We start from the raw sequence: 20292 nt of genomic DNA, 5'->3' as shown, positions 1-20292 counted from the left end.
AAGTGACAGTGACATTAATGAGAGTCAGGATATGTACAGAGCTTCATTTTATTTCCCGACAATTCATATTCAGGTTTCATACATGTCTCAACTCAGCAGAGAAAAAATACAAAGCAACACAGAATTAATCTAAACCAAAAGATAATTTTTAATCCATCAGAGATACACACATACGCGTCAAATACACTGATCCTGTTTCTGGTCAAAGGCAACTGACTGCAGACTGTTCTGTCTTGATGTGTTACAAGTGCTGTGTATGTGTGTGTGTGTGTGTGTGTGTGTGTGTGTGTGTGTGTATATACACTGACAGTCCACCTGTTAGGCTATTGAAGAGGGGCAAAAGAAGAGTGGATGTCACACCTGTCATTTCAATCAGCCAGTGTGTGTTTCTGAATCCTTCATGGTGAGGATTGGTGACGAGAAAAGTTCCCAAGAAGCTTCCCGGTTTTATTGTGGCGAGTGTACATGACATGAGTGTCCGAGGACACTGGTCACATTGTTAAACGTGTCCGTTTGTCCGTCAACATGTCCATACGTCCGTTAATCAGTGAGAGTGTCCATTAGTGCTGCTGTCTCCATATCTCAGTCTCTTGTCTTCAGTTGGACTTGGACCAGATCTTCCCACTGCCACGCAGCCTGAGTGGGAAACAACCAGTAAGAAACACTGCACTGGTACTTCGTTTGGGATTCATTAAACGTTATGATTTCCTTTATGTTTACTTTACACTTGCATTCCCACATCAGCATCTTACTGATCTCGCTTTGTGTTAGAATATTTCATGTCAGTATTTGGCATTTCTGCACTGAAAATGATCTCAGTGGATTTTCTACTTTTGCAAATTAAAAAGAATTTTTTTTTTTTTTTTGCAAAGAACCTATTTCTAAGAATAACAACTGCTGCACAATCAGTCCCATCCTTTAAATAGCTTTATAAAGAAATGGTGTCAAAACTCATTTTAATTCGAGGATTGAGGTTAAGCTATCATTAATTTGGATTTCAAAACATTAAGTGGATCTTCATTTGAATGAAGTGCAGCGCTGAGTGATGAAAATTATAGGGCTATATGCTTCATCAAAATGTGACTGGCAGCCAGAAAATAATCACTGCTTTCTGTTCGGCAGCAACAACATAAACAGCAGACGAGCAAAGCATCTCCTCTGATCACTGGAGGGGGAAACGGTTCTTTCAGGAGGGGAGCATGAAGGGCATTTGTATATCCAGTGACATTTTACAATCCAGGACAGATGTGAAATTAGCCATCGGTAATTGGGCCGGATGGAAACAGAACAGAAAGAGTCCCTGATAGCAGGGTTAGAGCACCGCTGCAAAACACTGATGTGCATCTGATAATAAAGCTACTTCATGCAGACACATGCACACGCTCACACACAGACAAACCACTTCCACTAGCAGCTGGCTTTTTAATGTTTATTGAAAAAAATGGAAACATAGTGGGTTCTCTGTTGAATTAACTTTGCTCTCTACAAGAACATTGGACTAATGGCTTTAATTTAGTGTTTGAAGCAGAGTCTTTATAGTGCTGTGGTTATAACTAGGTAAATTCGTATTTATAAAGCACGTTTCAAAAACCACAGTTACAAAGTGCTTTACAGAACAAACGGAGAAGCAGCAATAAAAGAAACTTAATGGAAAAAAAACTCCACATGCAGCTCTTTGTTCCAATTTTGTGACTTGGAGGAATAAATAGCATTTCTTGCTTGAAAAAAAAAAACAAAAAACCCAAACAAAAAAAAACAAAAAACAAACACAAAGTTGACTTAAGAGCGCACCGACAATTCTGAATAAAACATCATTTCAGAAAATTATTCTACATGGCCAAACATATTTTATGTGTTCAATTTCTGAAATGTTTGGCCATGCTTGAGAAAAATGAATGCAATTTCTATGCAAACTCTTGGTGGTTCATTTGTATGAAAAGCCATGACAGCAAAGACGCTCAGAGAACTTCATTCATGTGGACAACATTTGTCTGCCTCTGTCCCTGGGTGTTGTCACATCTCTCCACATAATCACCGTAAATACGAAGGTGATGTCACGGTACTCACCCTTTCACCTTTGAGCTTTTTTTGCCTGGCTGTCGTGGTTCCTGAGAGGAGGCGGGGTCTCGTGGCTCCGCAGGCTGGTCTCCGTCCTGATTGGAGGCGGTTCCAGCAGGGCCTGATGACGGAGAGGCGGCGCTGGCCTTTAATGTTTTCTGTAGGTTTGAGACCTGAGGGAAGAGTGAAGAGGAGAGAAGAGATTAAAAATGAAAGATTAAAGAGGACGGATGCGTTGAAGGATAGGTTCACAAATATTCTGAATCTGTCTTAAAACAATAGTCAGGTCCCCACACGAACACTGAAACAGGTTTGGTCGGGTGTTAACTGTTACTCCTGTTCATACCGGCTGTTAAGAGACCCCCTCCTAATGTGCTTTCAATGGAAGTGATGGGAGACAGCAGCCACAGTCTATTCAAAAGTTTATATGAATGTAATATGAGACTTCAGCAGTCTGAGTTAGTTAAATAAAGCGGATATCTCCAAAGGTTAGACTCCATTTAGTACAAATCTCCCTCTTTGTGTTTCCTTGCTGAGCTGCAGTTGAGGGACAGTAACTGAATTTCATCCTAAGGACGCTGTAACCTTGCTTGTATTTTTGCACAGAAAGAGGACTGTGATTTCATTTCCCTTCATTTACATTAGATACAATACACCAGTAATGGTCAATTGGTGGTGCGAAGGCCACAACCGGCATGCCGGATCTTAATGAATTCAGTAAATGGGCTCATCTTACTCACCAGTGGACAAAGCCCTGAGACTGATCTTTGTTAGCTTGTCCAACCCTGGCAATGAGCCAAAAGGGCTGTGATTCATAGTTCACCTGCTCTACAGAATTAAATTAATCTCCAACTCCATCCTCTCTACTCTGCGGACTTACCATTAAACCACTCGGCTCCCAGGCCCATTCCCTGGAGCCGACAGCAGCGCGCTGACCAGATACAGGAGGTATCTCCAGGGCTGTCTGAGAATCACTAAGCTTGTGTATTAGACCCAGGAGGCGTCACTTAGGTTTATTTTTGTTGGCCAACTGTCATATTGAGCACCAAAGTGAGTATTTTTGTTTCCTTCGTGGGATCCTGAAGAGGAGGTATATTTGTTGGGATAAGGACTCATTCATTGGTAGATGAGGTACGGGTTTTACCTCCTTGGTGGAGCATTTTCTAGTTAAGCATCAAGTTATTTGTTGAGTCTGTTGACACTGATATGGTCTAATAAAAAGAACATAAAATGCGTAAGAAAGTGAAAATATTATACAATAATAGGCCAATTACTCAAAAATAACTGTATTTTGGTTATTTGAAAGTCCAGCCCCCACAGTGTCAGCTTAGAAAAAGTCTGGCCCTTAGAGAAATGTAGTGGAGGACCCTTGCAGCACACAGTAGGAGGGGATCTCTTCACAGCCAGAAAGAACAGGAGGAATGATTATAGCCGGCAAAACTGGTTTCAGTTTTTGTACGGGCACCTGAATGTTGCTTCAAGACAGGAGAACTGTGAACCCCTTTAAAGTTAGAAGAATGAACACACTGCTGTATGAGTTTACCCTCAAAGATACAAAAGAAATATCCAGTCAGGGGGAAACTAAAATACCACATGTAGCTGGAAGCAGAAAAACAGAGATGTGGAAGAAAGAAGAGCCACATTTACTGGATTTTCTGGAGGGAAAGAAAGAGAACTGTGGGCAGAAGGGATGAGGGACGGACCTCTGTTTCCACTTGGACTTTGACCTTTAACTGGCTCTCTCTGTATTGGTTTGCCCTTGAGACCTGCTCCTCGATACCACACAGCACCGCCTCACACCCTGTACACCTGAGAGAGAAAATTGTTAAGAGTTAGGAAAACAGATAATTGAGACATAAATCTAAAGTGTGTGCAGAGGCACATAGAGGTGATACTGACCACTCCTGCAGCGTGTTGATTATGTTTGGGAGCTCGTTGGGGCCCAGGTCACGACCCACGCTGCAGTCCACCTCCACCTGCTGGTTCCTCTGGTCCAGTTTGCCCTGGATGATGTCACAGTAAACTGCCTCGATCAGCAGGTCCTCCAGCTCCCGCACATTCTTCAGCTCGAGCTGCTGCAGGAGCAGCGAGTACGGCAGGCACTAAGGGGGAAAAAAAAGACACAATGAGACCTAACCCCTCATAGTCTCTTATTTTTTAACCAAGGTGCGCGGGCAGATAATTTGATTCTACTTTAAAGGTTTGATGGAAAACGGCAAAAATGTTGCAGGGAAATTGCCTATTTGTCTAAATGTCACTGCCAGAGGAAAATGAAAGGAGAGTTTTGACAATTTAACAATCCTCCACTGAGCAATTAGAGAGTTCAAGCCTACATACAGGGAAAGCGGTGACATATTAAGGACAAAAACAGGGGCAAGAGTGAAAGGAGCAGCGGTAGTGGAAACTGAGATTAAGTAAAAGAAAAAGAAAGAACTGGTGAGAATAATGAATCAATTATTTATCAGGGGCAGAGAAAGAAAAGGGCATAAGCAACGTGGTGACAAGGTCCCCCTTGAGAAGGAGACTCTGTGTCTGAATGAGATTACCAAACTAAATAAAGGTTAAATAAAAAGAAAAAGAACATTTAAAACTCCACTATACACAAGGAGAAATGGTTAAGACGTCTAAATGACATGAGCCGCAGTGGCTGTGCTGACAACTTTTACTTGAGAAACTTCAGAGTGACAAGCTTCTCTGTTGATGTGATTCTAATTTAGCTGATATAAAAACAGCCACAAGCTTAAAGTCACAGCCAACCTCACATGAACTCTTTGAACAAAATAGCAAAGCCCTATCTAAAAGCAGAGCTGTTAATACATAATTAATATTTCGCTTCATGAAGCCTACAGCAATGTGATGGCTGCAGAAATTAGATTTATTTTCTATTTTTGATACAAATACAACAGAACAGTTCAGGGACACTTTTCTGTGAAAACCGCAAAGAGGAAAGAATGAACCAGTACCTTGAGGTTGGACGCCAGGCTGATGATGGACAGATGGCGGAGTTTGTTTCTCTGTGCGGGGGTCAACTCGGGAAGAGAGGCTGCTCTCTCTATGACAGTGAACAAGGACATGAAATAAAAAAAGAGTTGCAAAGGGAAAAATACACCAGAGCAGTGCGTAAGTGTCACTCTGCCGAGGGTCAAACAGTCACACATTATCGTGGCACTACTTATTACTCTGAAATGTAATATTACACAGAGACACACAGGTGAGCGTGGAGCTGTTTAAGCAGTCGGAGAACAGAGTCGGGAGGAAGTCGGGAGGAAGTCGGTCTCCAGCGATTGTGTCTCCTGCTGCCATGCTCCCCTGGTGACAGGACTCACACCCTCCGAGACAGCATCTCTGACAGCTCCTCTAAGGGCTCCACTACACAGCTCTATGAAAGTAAATGTGCTCCCTGTCAACGTGACTTGAAAGGGAAGGGAAACAATAAAGTAGGCTACATTCTTTTTCCAGGCTATTGGTTGATATTCAGCATAAAATTAGAGACAATTAACATTCCACTTTTGTTGAAGCTTCCCAACGCATTACACAGACAGCAAATTAAGTCACTAAAGATTAGTTTATTGTTCATTTGTGCCAGCACTGCCGCATAACAGAGAAGCATCAGCCAATCAGAACGCCTGATGGAAAGGTGCCCAAACAGAAAAAAGCACCCCGGTAATGTGGTCTGTGAATAACCTGCCTGCAGTGTCTCAGGTGAGGGAGTTTAAGCTGCTGTGTCAAGGTGTCTGCCTTGCAGCAAAGAAATACAGCTCATAATAAAAGATTTGCAGGGCTGCCCTATTACTTATTTACACTGTGCTTCCACTGCAAATACCTTTGTAGTCGCAGTAGGTTCCATAGGCAAAGAGGTTGAGGAGCTGGTAAACTGGTGCGTGAGGGCCGTTCTCCAGCTGTGGTTTATCGGGAGAAAATGAGAGGAAAGAGAAAATGATGTGCAGAACATGGAAGTAATGACACTCTGTACATATAAAACTGTGCAACTGTATTTTATCTATGCACAATGAGCAACTCTGAGGAGAAGTCTTGTTCAGACTCCGAGTAACAGAGAGAGACCAGATGAAGATCTGACTACTTTAATTCAGACTGGCTTCATCTGAGAAGGGTTGCATTCACACCTGGTATCAAAATCTGTCTCCACTCTCCAGCGATTCTTTCTGACAGACTTCAGATCTGCGTTCAAGAGTTCAAATGATGGATCATTCCCACAGTGTTTCCGTATGGCTGACTTGAAGCTATCAGCTGATGCATTGTTATTAATAATAGCGGTAGTAGTAGTAGTAGTAGTATCATTATTATTTCATTCTACCGTATGGATCCTTATTCTTAATTCATACTGCTTCACTGTTAATGTAAACACCTGGGAGGATAACTACTCTACTACTCTTTAATGCAGCAAAGAGCAAAAGAAAATGTTTTCTGCTGTTAAGCCACCAATATGGTTTGAAAAGGTGACACCTGGAAATGCAAGCATTTATTCACCCCTCAAGAGGAAGGACTATATGTAAGGAAATACTAGAAATATCCAAATGTTGTGTGAGATTTTTGATAAGATTTAATAACTCTGACTAGATTATTTCTGTAAACTGATAAAAGTAACATAACAGGCCAGCTTACTACAGCCTGTTTCATTCATATTGTACTGGACTGGACTGGCTATGAGTCATTAAAAGCCAGGAAAAACACATTGGAGCAGAAAACCACAAAGGGGAACAGAGAGCTAAAGCTTTGTGTTATAATAGCAGGCTGTTGCATTGTTGCTCCTTTGTCTTAGGGAAGTTCATAATGTGTCTTTTTAATTTGCTGTAATATTCTTCACTGCGGAAATTTCTCTCATTGTTTCTCTGCCCGTTTCTCTCACTCGCGGTTTCGACCTGGCCAGTCTCTCTCGCCCCCTCCGTTTATCCAATAAAACAGCGCTGCAGATTTTACACCTGCTTTTCTCAGACCTTCAATTTCACATTCAGTGCATTCTTCAGCACTGTCGCTTGTCTTCCATTTTATCTCTACAAAACCTTTGTGTGGTCTTTTGGTAAGAAAGGACAAATGTAATTTGACTGTTCAATGCATAAAAAGGGAAACAAATCCTTAGTAAATATCACCCCTGGTCTGCATCCTCTCTAGGGCTTTCCCTAAAGAAAGGAACAATGGTGCTGTACAATCCGATTCTCCTGTAACAGCGGAATTTCACTTCCAAAATAGGGTGTCAACTGCGTATTCTCATGCAAGTTTAACATACAAAATGCGTAATATGTTGCTCATGCACTTTCTGAAATTGATAGCAGCATCACGCCCAGGAACTCTATGTATAGATGTGTTGATTGGGAGGTGAGTTGTGACTTTGATTACGTCATTGATGCACAAATGTATACGCATTTCCTCTTGCGTAGATGATAAACTTGGTCCAATGTGGTTAGGAAATACTTGTGTTAATGCGGCACTATCAATGTGGTCACATGCATCACTGACCCCTCTGAATGTGGAGTGGAGTTGTGATTAAGACAGATTTTCCAATGAAAGGTCTGAAAAGGTCCTAAAAGACACAAAGGGTGAGGAAGATAAAGTGCAAGAGAGTGTGTTTACCTCTCTGACATTAGGCAGCTCCAGGATGTCAGAGAAGACATAGAGGCCTGGGGTCTCCAGCAGAGAGCTGACAGCCTGGGCCAGTGCTGAGCCTGACAGCGACAGGAGCTGCTCCACCTCCATCTGATACCAGGGGACACAGGTGACAGAGACACGGTCAGCAGGTTGGACAAAAGTACTACAGAGAGTCGCATAAGAGCAGCAGATTTATGTAGAAAGTACAAGTATGATAAAAATCAAGAAAATAACATCTCTGTTACTGCCCTGGCTCAGCTATTTTATATCATGGTACTGGAAAATGCCATCTAGGGACACCATGCCACAACCATCCTATAATACTCTATTAACAATATCAAAGCTCTCTTAATGGACTCAGCATGTGGATATCTTTGTCATGCTCCTCGAAAAACATAGTCCAGCCACTTGCGGTCTGCTGAAAGGACACAGAATTGAGCCAACAATACTTCTTCTCATTAAAGGTCTAACAGCCAAGTACTCTTGACCAAAGCACTTAACCCTCAAATTACCTGGAGAGCTACTCAAATAGGGGAAGAGAAGCTGCACTGGGTCGCACCAATACGGACAAGAAGTGTAATGAATGCCAAGCAGGCCATGTATATTCATCAAAACCCATTCCCTGCATAGAGATGATGCAAATTCACTTTGGGCTGAGGGCAACACCGGAATAATTACCTAAATGGTGACAAGAATCTGTCTGTGATTCCAGCAAATGTTTAGTCTCCAGAAAGTGAAGTCCAGAAAAATTAACAAAAAAACACCCAAGACCATTTCCTGATGCGAAACCTCATATACCCATATCATGACATGGTAAAATTACACACACACACACACACACACACACACACACACACACACACACACACACACACACACACACACACACACACACACACACACACACACACACACACACACACACACACACACACACACACACACACACGAATAGATATATATATGAATAGCATTGAGAGGATGTCAGTCTGATTCTAATCATGCGTGCCCATTCAAAAATGCCTAAACTGACAAACATCCCAATGAGAGGAGATGTCCTCTTGACTTTGATGAGATATTTAAAGATCTTAATCCCAGAGGACATATCTCGAGACACAAGGGAAGTTTAGTCTTACAGATACATGACAAAGTTACTGCAGTTGCGTCAGACTGGTTTTATTACTGGAGGCCATTTCCTAAAATTAATGCAACAGAGTGTCTAGATACCCAGTGCTGCACAAAGACTAGTCTGACTGGTTCTTATTCATCTCAGTCAGTGCTTATGGTGCTGATGCACTGTATCATCCTAAATCTGATGCACTCGTACACATCTTCCGTATGTTGTCCCACTGGGCTGATATCAACGAGGTCTAAAGAGCACGTTCTCAGGCAAGCTGAACAGATGAGCAGGCATGTGTTGCAGCCAAACAAATTAAGCCACACTGTTTCAGCAACAGCACCTCTTTTCATTTCAGGAATTTTTAAAAGTCAAATCAAGTGGTGAATGTGGGGCTGGATTGCATCCATCTTTCTCTTTCTATTGAATTTAAAAGGAGGAGAGAACTGGCTGCATTTCTGTGAGACATGGCTTGAGGGAGATGAGGACCTGCTCAATATTCAGGATGCAGCTGTTCAGACATAGAGTATCTTGGTGACCACTGTAAAGAAAAATAAATAAATAAATAAAGTATTTTGTCATCCAGTAATGGCCTTAGAAAACGACAATGTTGCTGTTGCTCTACACTCTTCTCCATTAATTCTTCCTATTAATGTCATCTATGTTTAATTGTGTATCATGACAGCATAATATCAACAAAAAGAGTTTGTAAATTAAATTGCATTAAATGCTACTCTTGTCCCACTAGCTTCTGTTCTCTTTTGTATGCTACAACAGGCACCACCAACTCTATGCAAAACTTACATTTGTTTTCCTATTATCACTGCTTTATTGTTATGCACACTTACAGGGAGCTACAGATTCAAAATACAGTTAGAAAATCAAACAAAATAAAATATTGTATAAAATAATAAAATAAAAAAGGTACAAGGCTGCTCAAAGAAAAACAATTTTGAATTGGATTTGGCAGCTGTGCGCTTCCACTCTTGTATAACATACCCGAAAGGCAGCACTCACTTCAATAGACTCTCAACTCTAATAAATGGTTCATCTATCCTTTCCATAATCCTGGACCTTAAGATCACAGCAAACCACTTCTAAGACGTGGGATTTTATTGAAACAAAGTGCAATGTGGTGAATTAATTTAATGCTGAATTTAGCAGCGTTACAACAGATACATATGTGCTGTTTTGCAGATGAGGAAGGCAACCTCAGATGGTCACATCCTTAAGAGAAATTTAACTCAAATTCTCTTCATACAACACAGACAGAAAACGCATATTTAACCCTTTAACAGCCTGCACTGTGCATTAGACCAGTCACTGCAAACTCTAAACCTAAAATATTTCCAGTGGATGTACGACACAGCCATAAAGCCATGGAGTCTGGTGCTTGAATATTCACTCACTGTGAACATCACAGAGCTTCAATTAAGAGTTGAAACAAGCTGATAAAGAATCTACAAAATATAATACTCTCAAACTGTCTGGGAAACTTTAATAATTTTATAACTACACAAAGGAAAACAAAATGATAAAACCTGATGTTAAGGGGTTAACTGCTGTAGGTAGTAGTGATAGGATTATTGCAATATCTGAGGCAAGTGAAAGCAAAGTTACTTTAAAGATATAAAATCCTAAAAATGTATGGGAACAAAGATAAAGCTCGTGGAAAATGTTTTAAGAGTGTAAGCATTTTTATTTCTGAAAAGGGGAACATGGTGGCATGATATACTGTGCGTGTGTTACAACACATACAAATTAGATTACTTAAAGTGTAAAGAATGGATCCACATTAACAATGATCAACTATTAGTAACTATTATACTCCTTAGTGATTCATCTGTCGACTGTCTTATCAATTATTTGACTAATCATTAAATACATAAATAATCAGTGAAAAAAAATTGAAATAGGCCATCACAAAAGGACATCTTGGGATTGCTTGCTTAGTCCAAGTTCAAATTGAATTTAAAAGGAGAGAAAATCAGAAATTTCTCAGATTACCAGAAAATGCTTGTCATTTTAGCACGATAAATGATTTCAACAATACATTGATCAACAAAACCTTTGTTAATCAACAATCTGTCCTGACTGACTGTTCAGTCACTCTAATTAGAATTTCACCACTAACTGCTGTTACACAAATAACGTAAATTAAGCGTATTGTCTCTTGCAGCACTAAACCTCGGCTCTGTTACTGTCAGATTTCAGGTGCTCAAATGAGGACTGAACAACACTTCTACTGTGCAATGGCTGTGACTTCAAACGTGGAGGAGTGCACTGCTTCTGAAGAAATACTGCCTGAGCAAAATAAACTTGCTGAAAGTGACAAATACACAATAAAAATACAGACACATAACACACACACTTTCAGCAACATGCAATAACAAGTATTTACACGTACTCCACTTCCCCCTTGCAGTGATATTAGTTTTAGGACTCAAACAGTAACATCAATGGGCAGAGACTTGTGTTAGCAGCGTTAAATGTCAGACAGACGCTCTTCAAGCGCTTACATATCGAAATGATCAAAATTCAACCAAAACCTAAAGTGGCGTTTTAAGGTACTTCACTGGCCATGTGAGGCAGTGATTAAGGGATAACGCAGTTAAGTAATTACGGTTAAAATCAGGCTTGCTCAGCCAAACTCCCTGAACATAAACTTAGCTGTACCGCTATAGCATACAGCTAGCCTAAAAGCTAATGACCTTATCTGTCAACAGTCAACAACGTAAATGACAAATAAAGTGCTTGCCGTACAAAAGATTTATAGCGTCCCAGGCACAATGTTGTTTTACAAAACGCCAGTTCGTTAAAATTTGTGTTAACCATTCTTCAAACTCAAATGTGTCATGCTAGCTCGGTAGCTAATGGCTAACTAACCGCAAGGCTTCACTTAACCGTTGACGTTAGGCCTCAGTTCATTTTAAACCTTTCTAGAGATTTGAATCACACACCTACACTGCATAAATAACTGGAAAATACGACATACATGTGAATACCTCCGCAAAAGTATTAAAGTAAGGCTGTGTGTATCCAAATTTACCTTGTTATGTTGGTTTCTGGTAGACAGCTTCTCGATTATTCAGTTCCGCTGTCAGCACACGCACGACAACAAAGCGACGTAATCTTTGATTGGACAATACAGTTAAGTGGGCGGGACAAGTCTAACTGTCGATCAGCAGCTTGCGCCATGAGACTGGGAAGAATAGCGTCATCTAGCGGTGATGTGACTTACACCACCAGCAGCTGTAAGGATCAATGTGTTCCTTGGCTGCGGTTCATAAACTCCAGGTCAGTAAACCCTAAATAAATTTGAGGAGGTCAAATGATTAAAGGGAGGACATTTCTGTCCTGTCACTAATAATTGTATTTTATGTTGAAATACTCCTTCAATTTAAACAATCCAAGAGAGCAAAATCACAACTCATGTCACACTGAGGCCATCACATGAGACAAGAAGTCACAAGTGCACATTGGTTTATTTGAAGTCATCACAATCAAAATTTTGGGATGTTTTTTCATGTACAATAGCCTCCAGTTACATCAATGACCAGATTTCAACTGGTTTTTGTGTGAGTAGGCTGTGTGGATGTTTGCACGTCATACTGCAGAAAACAAAAATCTTGATGGCTGTCCATCATGAGACTACCATCCCCTGCCTATTTCCTCCAATAAGCACTATCTCAACATAATGCACAGATTTTCAGCGACTGTACCTTCAGTCATAAAACAAAACAAAACAAAAAACAGTATGTCCTGTGCGCATGTTTTATGCCAGAAAAGCAAACTCTTGGTGTATGAGTTTGATTTCCTACAATCCCAAACATGTACCACAAACCCTTGCTGTAATTTCCACACTGTCTAGTTCTGCAGTATCTTCAGGTGTATGAGGACTCAGCTGAGCTGAATGCATCCATCTGGCAGATCCGTTTATAAATGTAATCACATGGAACATCAAACCATGTCTTTGAGTGGCTGTCTAAGGTGGTGCAATCCTCTCCATGCTCCCCTCCTGACTGGTGGTTATCTGGCTCAGAGCTCCACTGATCCCAATATCTGTGACAGAGGGAGAGGGGAGGAAAGGATCATAGACAGTGCAAGCTTTAAATTACTACTGTGAATATTTGTGACAAATGTGAAACACAGGCTCACCTCAGCCAGGTCTTTGATTCACTGATGACTTTATTTATATTTCTGGTTCTCAGACCCAGAAGCCTGGTAAAACAGGCTGCTTATTTTGCTTTGAACAAAATAATCCAGTTCTTTCTGGACAGTTTATTCAGTATCATCAATATTTAAAATGGATGCAGAGTAGCAAATTTAATATAAAAGATAAATGAATAAATGACATAGTGCATTAAATATTAGAAATAGATGGTAAATATGCTGCAGTGTTGCATTGTCCACCCATCTCCAGTCTCCTTTTTTTGAGGCCGATCCAGAATTGGTAATCAAATCCAACAATTCTCCTGGCTTCTTTTTACAGAGCGACCTGAAGTTAAACACACACAAACACACACATCATTGCAATCCCTAGCCCAAACTCCTAAATCCTTATCCCAAATCTTAATTTTATTAACTCTTAACTCTTTAACTCTCTGCTCACTCAAGGTGTAAAACTTCTTACTATGGTAGGTAAAATTTGATTTACATTAACTGGAGTTAGGGTAAGGTTAGATTTAGGTTAGGTTAGGGTTAGCCAAGTAGTGGTTATAGTTATGGTTTGGGTAAGTCCCCAGGAAATGAATGTAAGTCTATGTAATGACCCCAAAAACGATGGAAACATGACTGCATGTGTGTCCAAAGCTAATGTCTCATGTACAAGACCCATCAGCCTAATATTTTTTTTGCACATTTATAACTGTATGCTCAAGGACCTCTCATGGTTGCAGCGATTAACTATTTTTTAAAAACCTGTTTAATTGACTGCTCTGTTTATACCGCCATTGAATGCTGACTCATCACTCCTCTTAAGTGGAGGCCACAATAGGGGCCACTATCAACACCTACTCTAGTTTGGATTCCCATTTAAAATTCTCATTAGGGACAACATTCATCTGGTAACTGGCGAGGTTAAAAACGAGGGGAGCTTTTAAAGGCCACATTTTGGCCTTTGTCCTGGCTCAAAAACTGACATCCAGAGAAAAGTTTGGTCTCATCTTGAACCAGAGGACCTTCAGATTAATTTTTTGTCAACTAAAGTTAGGCAACATACAAGATGAATAAATCCCCGACATCACCTTTATGACTCGCATGACACACCTGGCAGAGATGTGCACTCTACTGAGTGCACTCTTAGTTGTATTATTTACGCTTTTATGTGCCTTCCATAAAAATGCTTATTGCATGAGATGACTGAACTCATGTGACAATAAAACTATTGGCTGCATTCCATTTAGCTGCAGTTTCAGTGTGGTGGTGTTGTGCATACTGCCACACCATCATGGCTTACTGGGGTGAACTGAGCTATTGTTAATGTTATCAGTAAAAACTGTCCTTTTCCCCCAATGACAAGTGGGAACGCCTGCTCTGAAAAATACTATGGCCTCACATCTGAGTTCTTATCTTAAACTATGCCTTTGAAAAGTAAAACCTCGATAAAGTGACCTTGCCTTGCAAAGATGTCTTTATGTTTCCCATCGCTTCACACACACACACACACACACACACACACACACACACACACACACACACACACACACACACACACACACACACACACACACACACACGCCCTCATGTCTTAAGTTTTCTTCTCCTGCAGACAGCACAGTAACCGACCCAATTAAGGGGAATGAGGAACACCTGTGCTGGTCAGCAGGGCTCCACAGACAAAGTGCTTATTTCTGTCTGTGAAGTTTGCTGATAAGTTGTGTTCAGTTCAGCCACACACACACACACACACACACACACACACACACATGCTCTTCCACAGTGTGCAGCATGGTAAGATGACGGCCCGTCTCTGCACAGCTGTCTCTGCTCTTCAGCCAGTCCAGCTCGTCCCTGCTGAAGTGGTAACACTGATCTCCCACATGACGCCATCCTTCAGGACAGTCCCTGCACTGCTTAACTGTTAATGAGAGTGAGGGCAAGATAAAAGGATGAGGGGAACAGTAAATCAAAGACAGCAGGAAATGAACATCTTGTACAGGTTTTATCTACATCCTGCCACCTGTCTGCGAGCAGCTCCGTCCCAGGGCGGGGCAGTCCTCACACAGCTGGATGTAACAGCTCTGCACTGAGGTCAGTTTCAAAGCCAGAGGTGAAGAGTCCGGGGGGATACCTGGTACTGGCCTGCCAATCAAGAAGAAAGAAAGAAAGAAAGAAAGAAAGAAAGAAAGAAAGAAAGAAAGAAAGAAAGAAAGAAAGAAAGAAAGAAATATACACACATGCATAGAGTCACTGAGGCTCTACAATGATGCCTTGAGCTCAATGCTAATATCAGCATGCTAACATGCTCACAATGACAATGCTAACATGCAGGTATAACAGTTAGCTGGTATAACATTGTTAGCTTTAGCTTGTTAGCATGCTAACATTTGTTAATTAGCAGTCATTTGGTCATAAACTGATGTATAAGGCTATTAAAATTTCTGACCTGATGTTGGTACAAAGGGACCATGAAAGTTTCTGTGATTCATACTGAGGGGAACATCAATGTCTGTACCAACTTTTTCATGGCCCTCCATCCAATAAATGTTAAACAATCCACTCAAAGCTCAACCTCATGGTGGCTTGAGAGAAGTCCTCGGTATTTATTTCCCGGGGAACATGAATATCTGTACAAAAACTCATCCATCCAGTCGATGTTGATATATTTCCACTTGGACCAACATGGTGAACTAATATTTTCACCCACAAAAGTGTGACTAAAAACAAATGTAGTTTCCTTGTTGTGTTTTCTCACCCTCCGCTAATTTCTCCCTCTTCAAACATATGACACTGCTCCGTGTGGTCTGTGAATCTCTCTGAGACTTTATTGCTGCTGTTGCTGGAATAACTGAGTTTGTATGAGCTCCCAGGCAGCTGTGAAGAATTATCATTTACAACATGAACTTTCTGTCGTTTCATTGCCAGATATTTTTCCACATTTGCGTTTCCTCTGTTTATGCTGCCACTTCTCCTTTTCTAATTCTTCATGCTTTAATGAAAGAAATAACGCTTTCTATGAAGAGTAATTGATGTAATACAAGTCACAAATAAAGATAAAAGCTACATATTTATGTGGATTTCATTAAAAGCTATGGTCATATCCACAAACAATACCTCAGGATGAGTTGATAACTTGATATCGTTCAGGTTCAGAGGAACTGAAAGTCAAACCGCTTAGTGTCCTTCAGTTGATTCAGCATAATATTTGCAGTGTTTTACTTTGATTAACTGTAAGCTGAGATCTCTGCTGTCATTAGTGAGTCACATCAGTTAGTGAGTATTACAAACAGCTCTTCTTGATAAAACTAATGACATATTGCCATTTCCTGGCAAGCCTGCTGATGTAAGCGCACAGGTGCAGGTGCTGTAGTGAGGTTAAATGTGGTTAATATGTAGATTTCACATAAACCAACATGACACCGCTGTCTATGAACGGTACTTTAAAACTGTGCTTCTACGTAGTTTATGTCTTATAAGGGGAATCTTAAATGTGCTACGTATTTCATGTGACAGATGTGCTTTACTGTGGAGTTAATGTGCCCTGATATAGAAAATAAAGAGCAGTCTACTTGAATATAGTGAAAACATTTATATTACCGGCTTACTTGACCCACAATAGCAATACCTGACTGCTGGGAATATTGGCCAATTTATCATGATACATCATGTGCTCTTCTGTGCCATATTCATAAAGCGGAATTACATTTTTCCTCCATCGAGAGTCTCACAATATGTTACACATCCAGCTGTCACAGGGAGCGTTACATCTTTCCTTTTATTTCCTTCTCTTGTTGCAGGTCATCGTTTTCAGATACTAAAATTGTGCTCAATAGCTTCTGTCTGTGTCTATGAATGTGTGGGGTGTGTGTGGTGGTAATAGATCAAGCACGAACATCCCCAGTGGTGTTTGTTTTAAATGAGAGAGTGTCCTCACAAGCACATTATCAGGCTGAGCTGCCGGAGACTGTTGGCCCTGCAGGAGAAATATTTCACAATTATGGACTTTTGTGCTTTTTCTATTACATGACCCTCACTGGACTGCAGAGAGCGCTTTATCTTTTTTATTGCCAATTATAGGTGTCCAAAAGCACACTGAGCTGAAATAAAGAGAGAATAATCAGCCAGAGTGAGGAATAGAGTGAGACAGAGAGGCAGACAGGCAGATGTAGATACTCAGGCTGGAGGGCAGGGAACACAGGAGGATGTAAGACAGTGTTTACACTCACAGAGCACAGTCGGTACGATGTTGGCGCAGATGGAGGCCAAAAAGCCAATAACCATCAGGAGAGCAGCCTGACTCCTCAAACACTCACCGCTCTGCTTCAGTCCCTGGGAGCCTGATTAGACACAAAACAGTCCACACCACGGTAGCTGTCAATTTACCATTTTTAATCCTCTGGTGTCGCGTCGAGTGCAGACTTTGAGCAAAGGGAGACTGCAGAGCGGAACCGTTTGACCAAGAATTTAGCTTCATAACATTTATTTTTCCCAACAGACAATCCTGGACATCTGCTGAAAGTTAAGTCAAGTGTTTATTTGTGTCTCTTGCTGTCACATATGCACACAAGCACAAAAATAGACTGACTCAGTCGTGGCAAATCATTCATATCCATGGTGGCACGGTGGTACAGTGGTAACTCTGTCACCTCACAGCTAGAAGGTCCCGGGTTTGATTCCCACCTGGGGCGCTGTGGGTGCTGGGGGCGTGTCCTCCACCATGCCTTCGGTGCCTGCTGCTCGAGGAAAGGTGCGGAGTTTGCGTGTTCACCTGGGGTATCCTCCTTAAAAAACCCCCAATAAAAATATGCCATGGTGACAAAAGGAACTGGGTCCCCGGGCACCGGTGGACTGACAGCCCACCGCTCCTGGTCTGTGTGATCATCCACTTCCCGGGATGGGTCAGAAGAGAAAAAAAAAAAGTAGCGATGCCACACTGCAAAGATATGCCATTACAAATACAAGTCCTGCATTCTTGAGCTGACTTTAACTATTTTCTATAGTTTTGGTAGATTGATTTCTAAAAATGAATCATAGTTCATAAGAAGTCAACATGTTCTGTTTGTAAAATCTTTGTAAAAGTAACTGGTAACTAAAACTGTCAGACAGATGTTGTGAAGTAATGTTGTGGGGTCAAAGTATAAAGTAGCTTGAATTAGAAACACTCAAATATAGTAGAGGGACCTCAGAATGATACTGAAGTACAGTTCTTGAGTTAGTGTACCCAATTACATTCCTCCACTGACAGATGACATACACCAGAGTCTAATTGGTAGAAGTAGGATTAAGATGTCTTACACAAAAGTTAGAGTGGAAATACCACACTGTGAAAACACTGCATTAAAGCTAGTTTCAGTGCCATATAGTAATTAAGTAATACCTGCATTAAAAATGATACTTCAGTCAAAGTATTATCTGCAAAACGCACTTAAGTATCAAAGATAATGGTAACCATTATGCAGAATGGAGGATCAGAATCCAGAGTTATGTTCTGATATTGACTGATTATTGCTGAGTCATGTTATAGCTGATTGAGCTGAACTTTACTATCGGGTAGCTGAACTGAAAGCAGTGCATTATTTCATTCGTTCTGAAGTATTTTCTACAGTGTTTCTATTTTGCGATACTTTATATTGTATGTTGTAACTCATACTCATAACTCATAGATAATGAAGACACATAATACGATTCAGTGTTCTTCAGCAGTTTAAAGGCACCAACAGAGTATGAAAAACTGAATTATATCTTTACACGCTCATGGGTTGGTGATAAAAATCCGATAGTATAATAAATAATAACATAGCGCTGATAAAGGCATTGCCTGCATCATGTGTAGTTTTACTTTAAGTACATTTGCTGATAATAACCGTCTACATTTAGTTCAGTAAAGCGTCTGAATACTTCTTCCACCGCTGCATACAGTGGAGTACAATAAAATATAATATTTCCTTCTGAGATGTGGTGAAGCAGAGGTCGCATTACCAACTAGGAGAATATGTCAAAATTGTCACTGAGTGCTGCACTTGAGTAGTTGCACTCATATATGTTCCACATTTGGCTCTTACACACAAAATCTCTCAAATTCTGTCACATTTAAACTCCAAACACCATTGCTGCGTTGGACAATGGGCCTGTTCCCTCCAGATACGGGCTGCTCTGTGAACTCCTGCAGGCTGCTATGGTTTTCTCTCTCCTCCATGGCTGTAACGCCCTTGTTAACACTCTTTCTCACTTTGTCTCTCTTTGCACTGTACCTCCTCTAGTCCCTAAAGGCTCTGGTATCTCCTCTCCCAAGCAGCAATATTTCTCCTTGAAATTAAATTTGTCCCTGCTGGTTGATTTATCAAGGCACGTCCCCCTGCCTACAACACGAGTGCAGCAGTACAAGAAATGTTCTCAGAGAAGTGCTGTTTGGTTTAACTACTCTGCACCTACAACCGAAGAGTTTCAGCTTTTTGTTGGGTGTTTTCTGTTAATCCAAGCTGGGAGGTTCTTTGCTCCTTTGCTCCTGCTTGTTGCTGTGGTGTTTCACTGCCAGCTTGTCCTGTATTGCATAATCCCGGCAGTTTGGCCCCTCTGGAGCTCTGTTTGGAGAAAATTCTGCATATGACACATGTGTGACTGATGACACAGCACATAATGTGGGCGTATGAGTCAGCACAAAAGAAAATAACTTTTACAAAATAGGTTGGGAAAAAAAACAGCATGTACTTTAAACTTCCCGACATTAATTGGAAAAAATTTAAACTGGAACTGCGTCAAGGTTATGATGGGGAAGCAAACAGGAGCTGTGTGTGTTTGCTGTTCAGAAAAAAAACCCAAGCTCTGAATCACAAGCTACACTTTTTCAGATAATAAGAATTTGCGGTGATGTGAAACCACAAATTTGAGCTCACTAAGTTACTGAAATGGACACGGAGATAAACACTAAATACTCCTCCTCTGCTTTAATTAGTTTGGTTTGAATAGCAAAACCTCATGAAGTAGAAGAGCTGACAATGGCTCTGGGAATAAAGTGCCAAGAAGAAAATAATAAATGGGACGTATACCAAAAAAAATGTCGACAGTCTGTTGGAGCAACAGACTGGGCATCTGGTGTGTGTGAGTGCGTGCGGTGTAGAGGTGATATTGTTGCAGCTGCTCTACTAACGAAGAGAATACAAATAACCCCCAACACACACACACACACACACACACACACACACACACACACACACACACACACACACACACACACACACACACACACACACACACACAGTGCAAATCAGTGCTGAGTCATGCTTTTCAGCCTGCCATCCTCACAAATTAAAAAAAAAAAACAGAAGACAGTAAGGGACCTTTGCTCATGTAAC

At 41.0% G+C, this 20292-nt stretch overlaps 1 protein-coding gene and 1 pseudogene across 1 annotated transcript; both read right to left on the bottom strand.

Moving 5' to 3' along the window:
* Positions 1-298: 298 nt before the first annotated feature.
* On the bottom strand, positions 299-11907 carry cops7a (COP9 constitutive photomorphogenic homolog subunit 7A). Its single transcript, XM_070966818.1, has 8 exons — positions 11829-11907; positions 7648-7770; positions 5882-5957; positions 5022-5110; positions 3958-4160; positions 3762-3867; positions 2068-2231; positions 299-636 (listed from the first exon to the last, which is right to left on the bottom strand). The coding sequence occupies exons 2-8, from the start codon at positions 7768-7770 to the stop codon at positions 597-599; spliced, it is 801 nt and encodes a 266-aa protein (XP_070822919.1). The 5' UTR covers positions 11829-11907; the 3' UTR covers positions 299-596.
* Positions 11908-12663: 756 nt separating this feature from the next.
* On the bottom strand, positions 12664-19136 carry LOC139334182 (C-type lectin domain family 4 member E-like; annotated as a pseudogene).
* Between the last annotated feature and the right edge of the window lie 1156 nt (positions 19137-20292).

Source organism: Chaetodon trifascialis, chromosome 7, assembly GCF_039877785.1.
Source record: "Chaetodon trifascialis isolate fChaTrf1 chromosome 7, fChaTrf1.hap1, whole genome shotgun sequence".
Taxonomy (NCBI): Eukaryota; Metazoa; Chordata; class Actinopteri; order Chaetodontiformes; family Chaetodontidae; genus Chaetodon; species Chaetodon trifascialis.
The sequence above is the reverse complement of the archived record's forward strand: the minus strand, read 5'-3'. Positions and strand labels throughout refer to the sequence as shown.

What these genes read in the sequence shown, in the direction of transcription:
- cops7a (XM_070966818.1), bottom strand. Translation starts at nt 7,770, where the DNA reads ATGGAGGTGGAGCAGCTCCTGTCGCTGTCAGGCTCAGCACTGGCCCAG. An exon ending in AGCTGCCTAATGTCAGAGAG is followed by an intron (nt 5,958 to 7,647) that starts GTAAACACACTC and finishes GATAAACCACAG; the next exon opens with CTGGAGAACGGCCCTCACGC. An exon ending in GCCTGGCGTCCAACCTCAAG is followed by an intron (nt 4,161 to 5,021) that starts GTACTGGTTCAT and finishes TTTCCCCCTTAG; the next exon opens with TGCCTGCCGTACTCGCTGCT.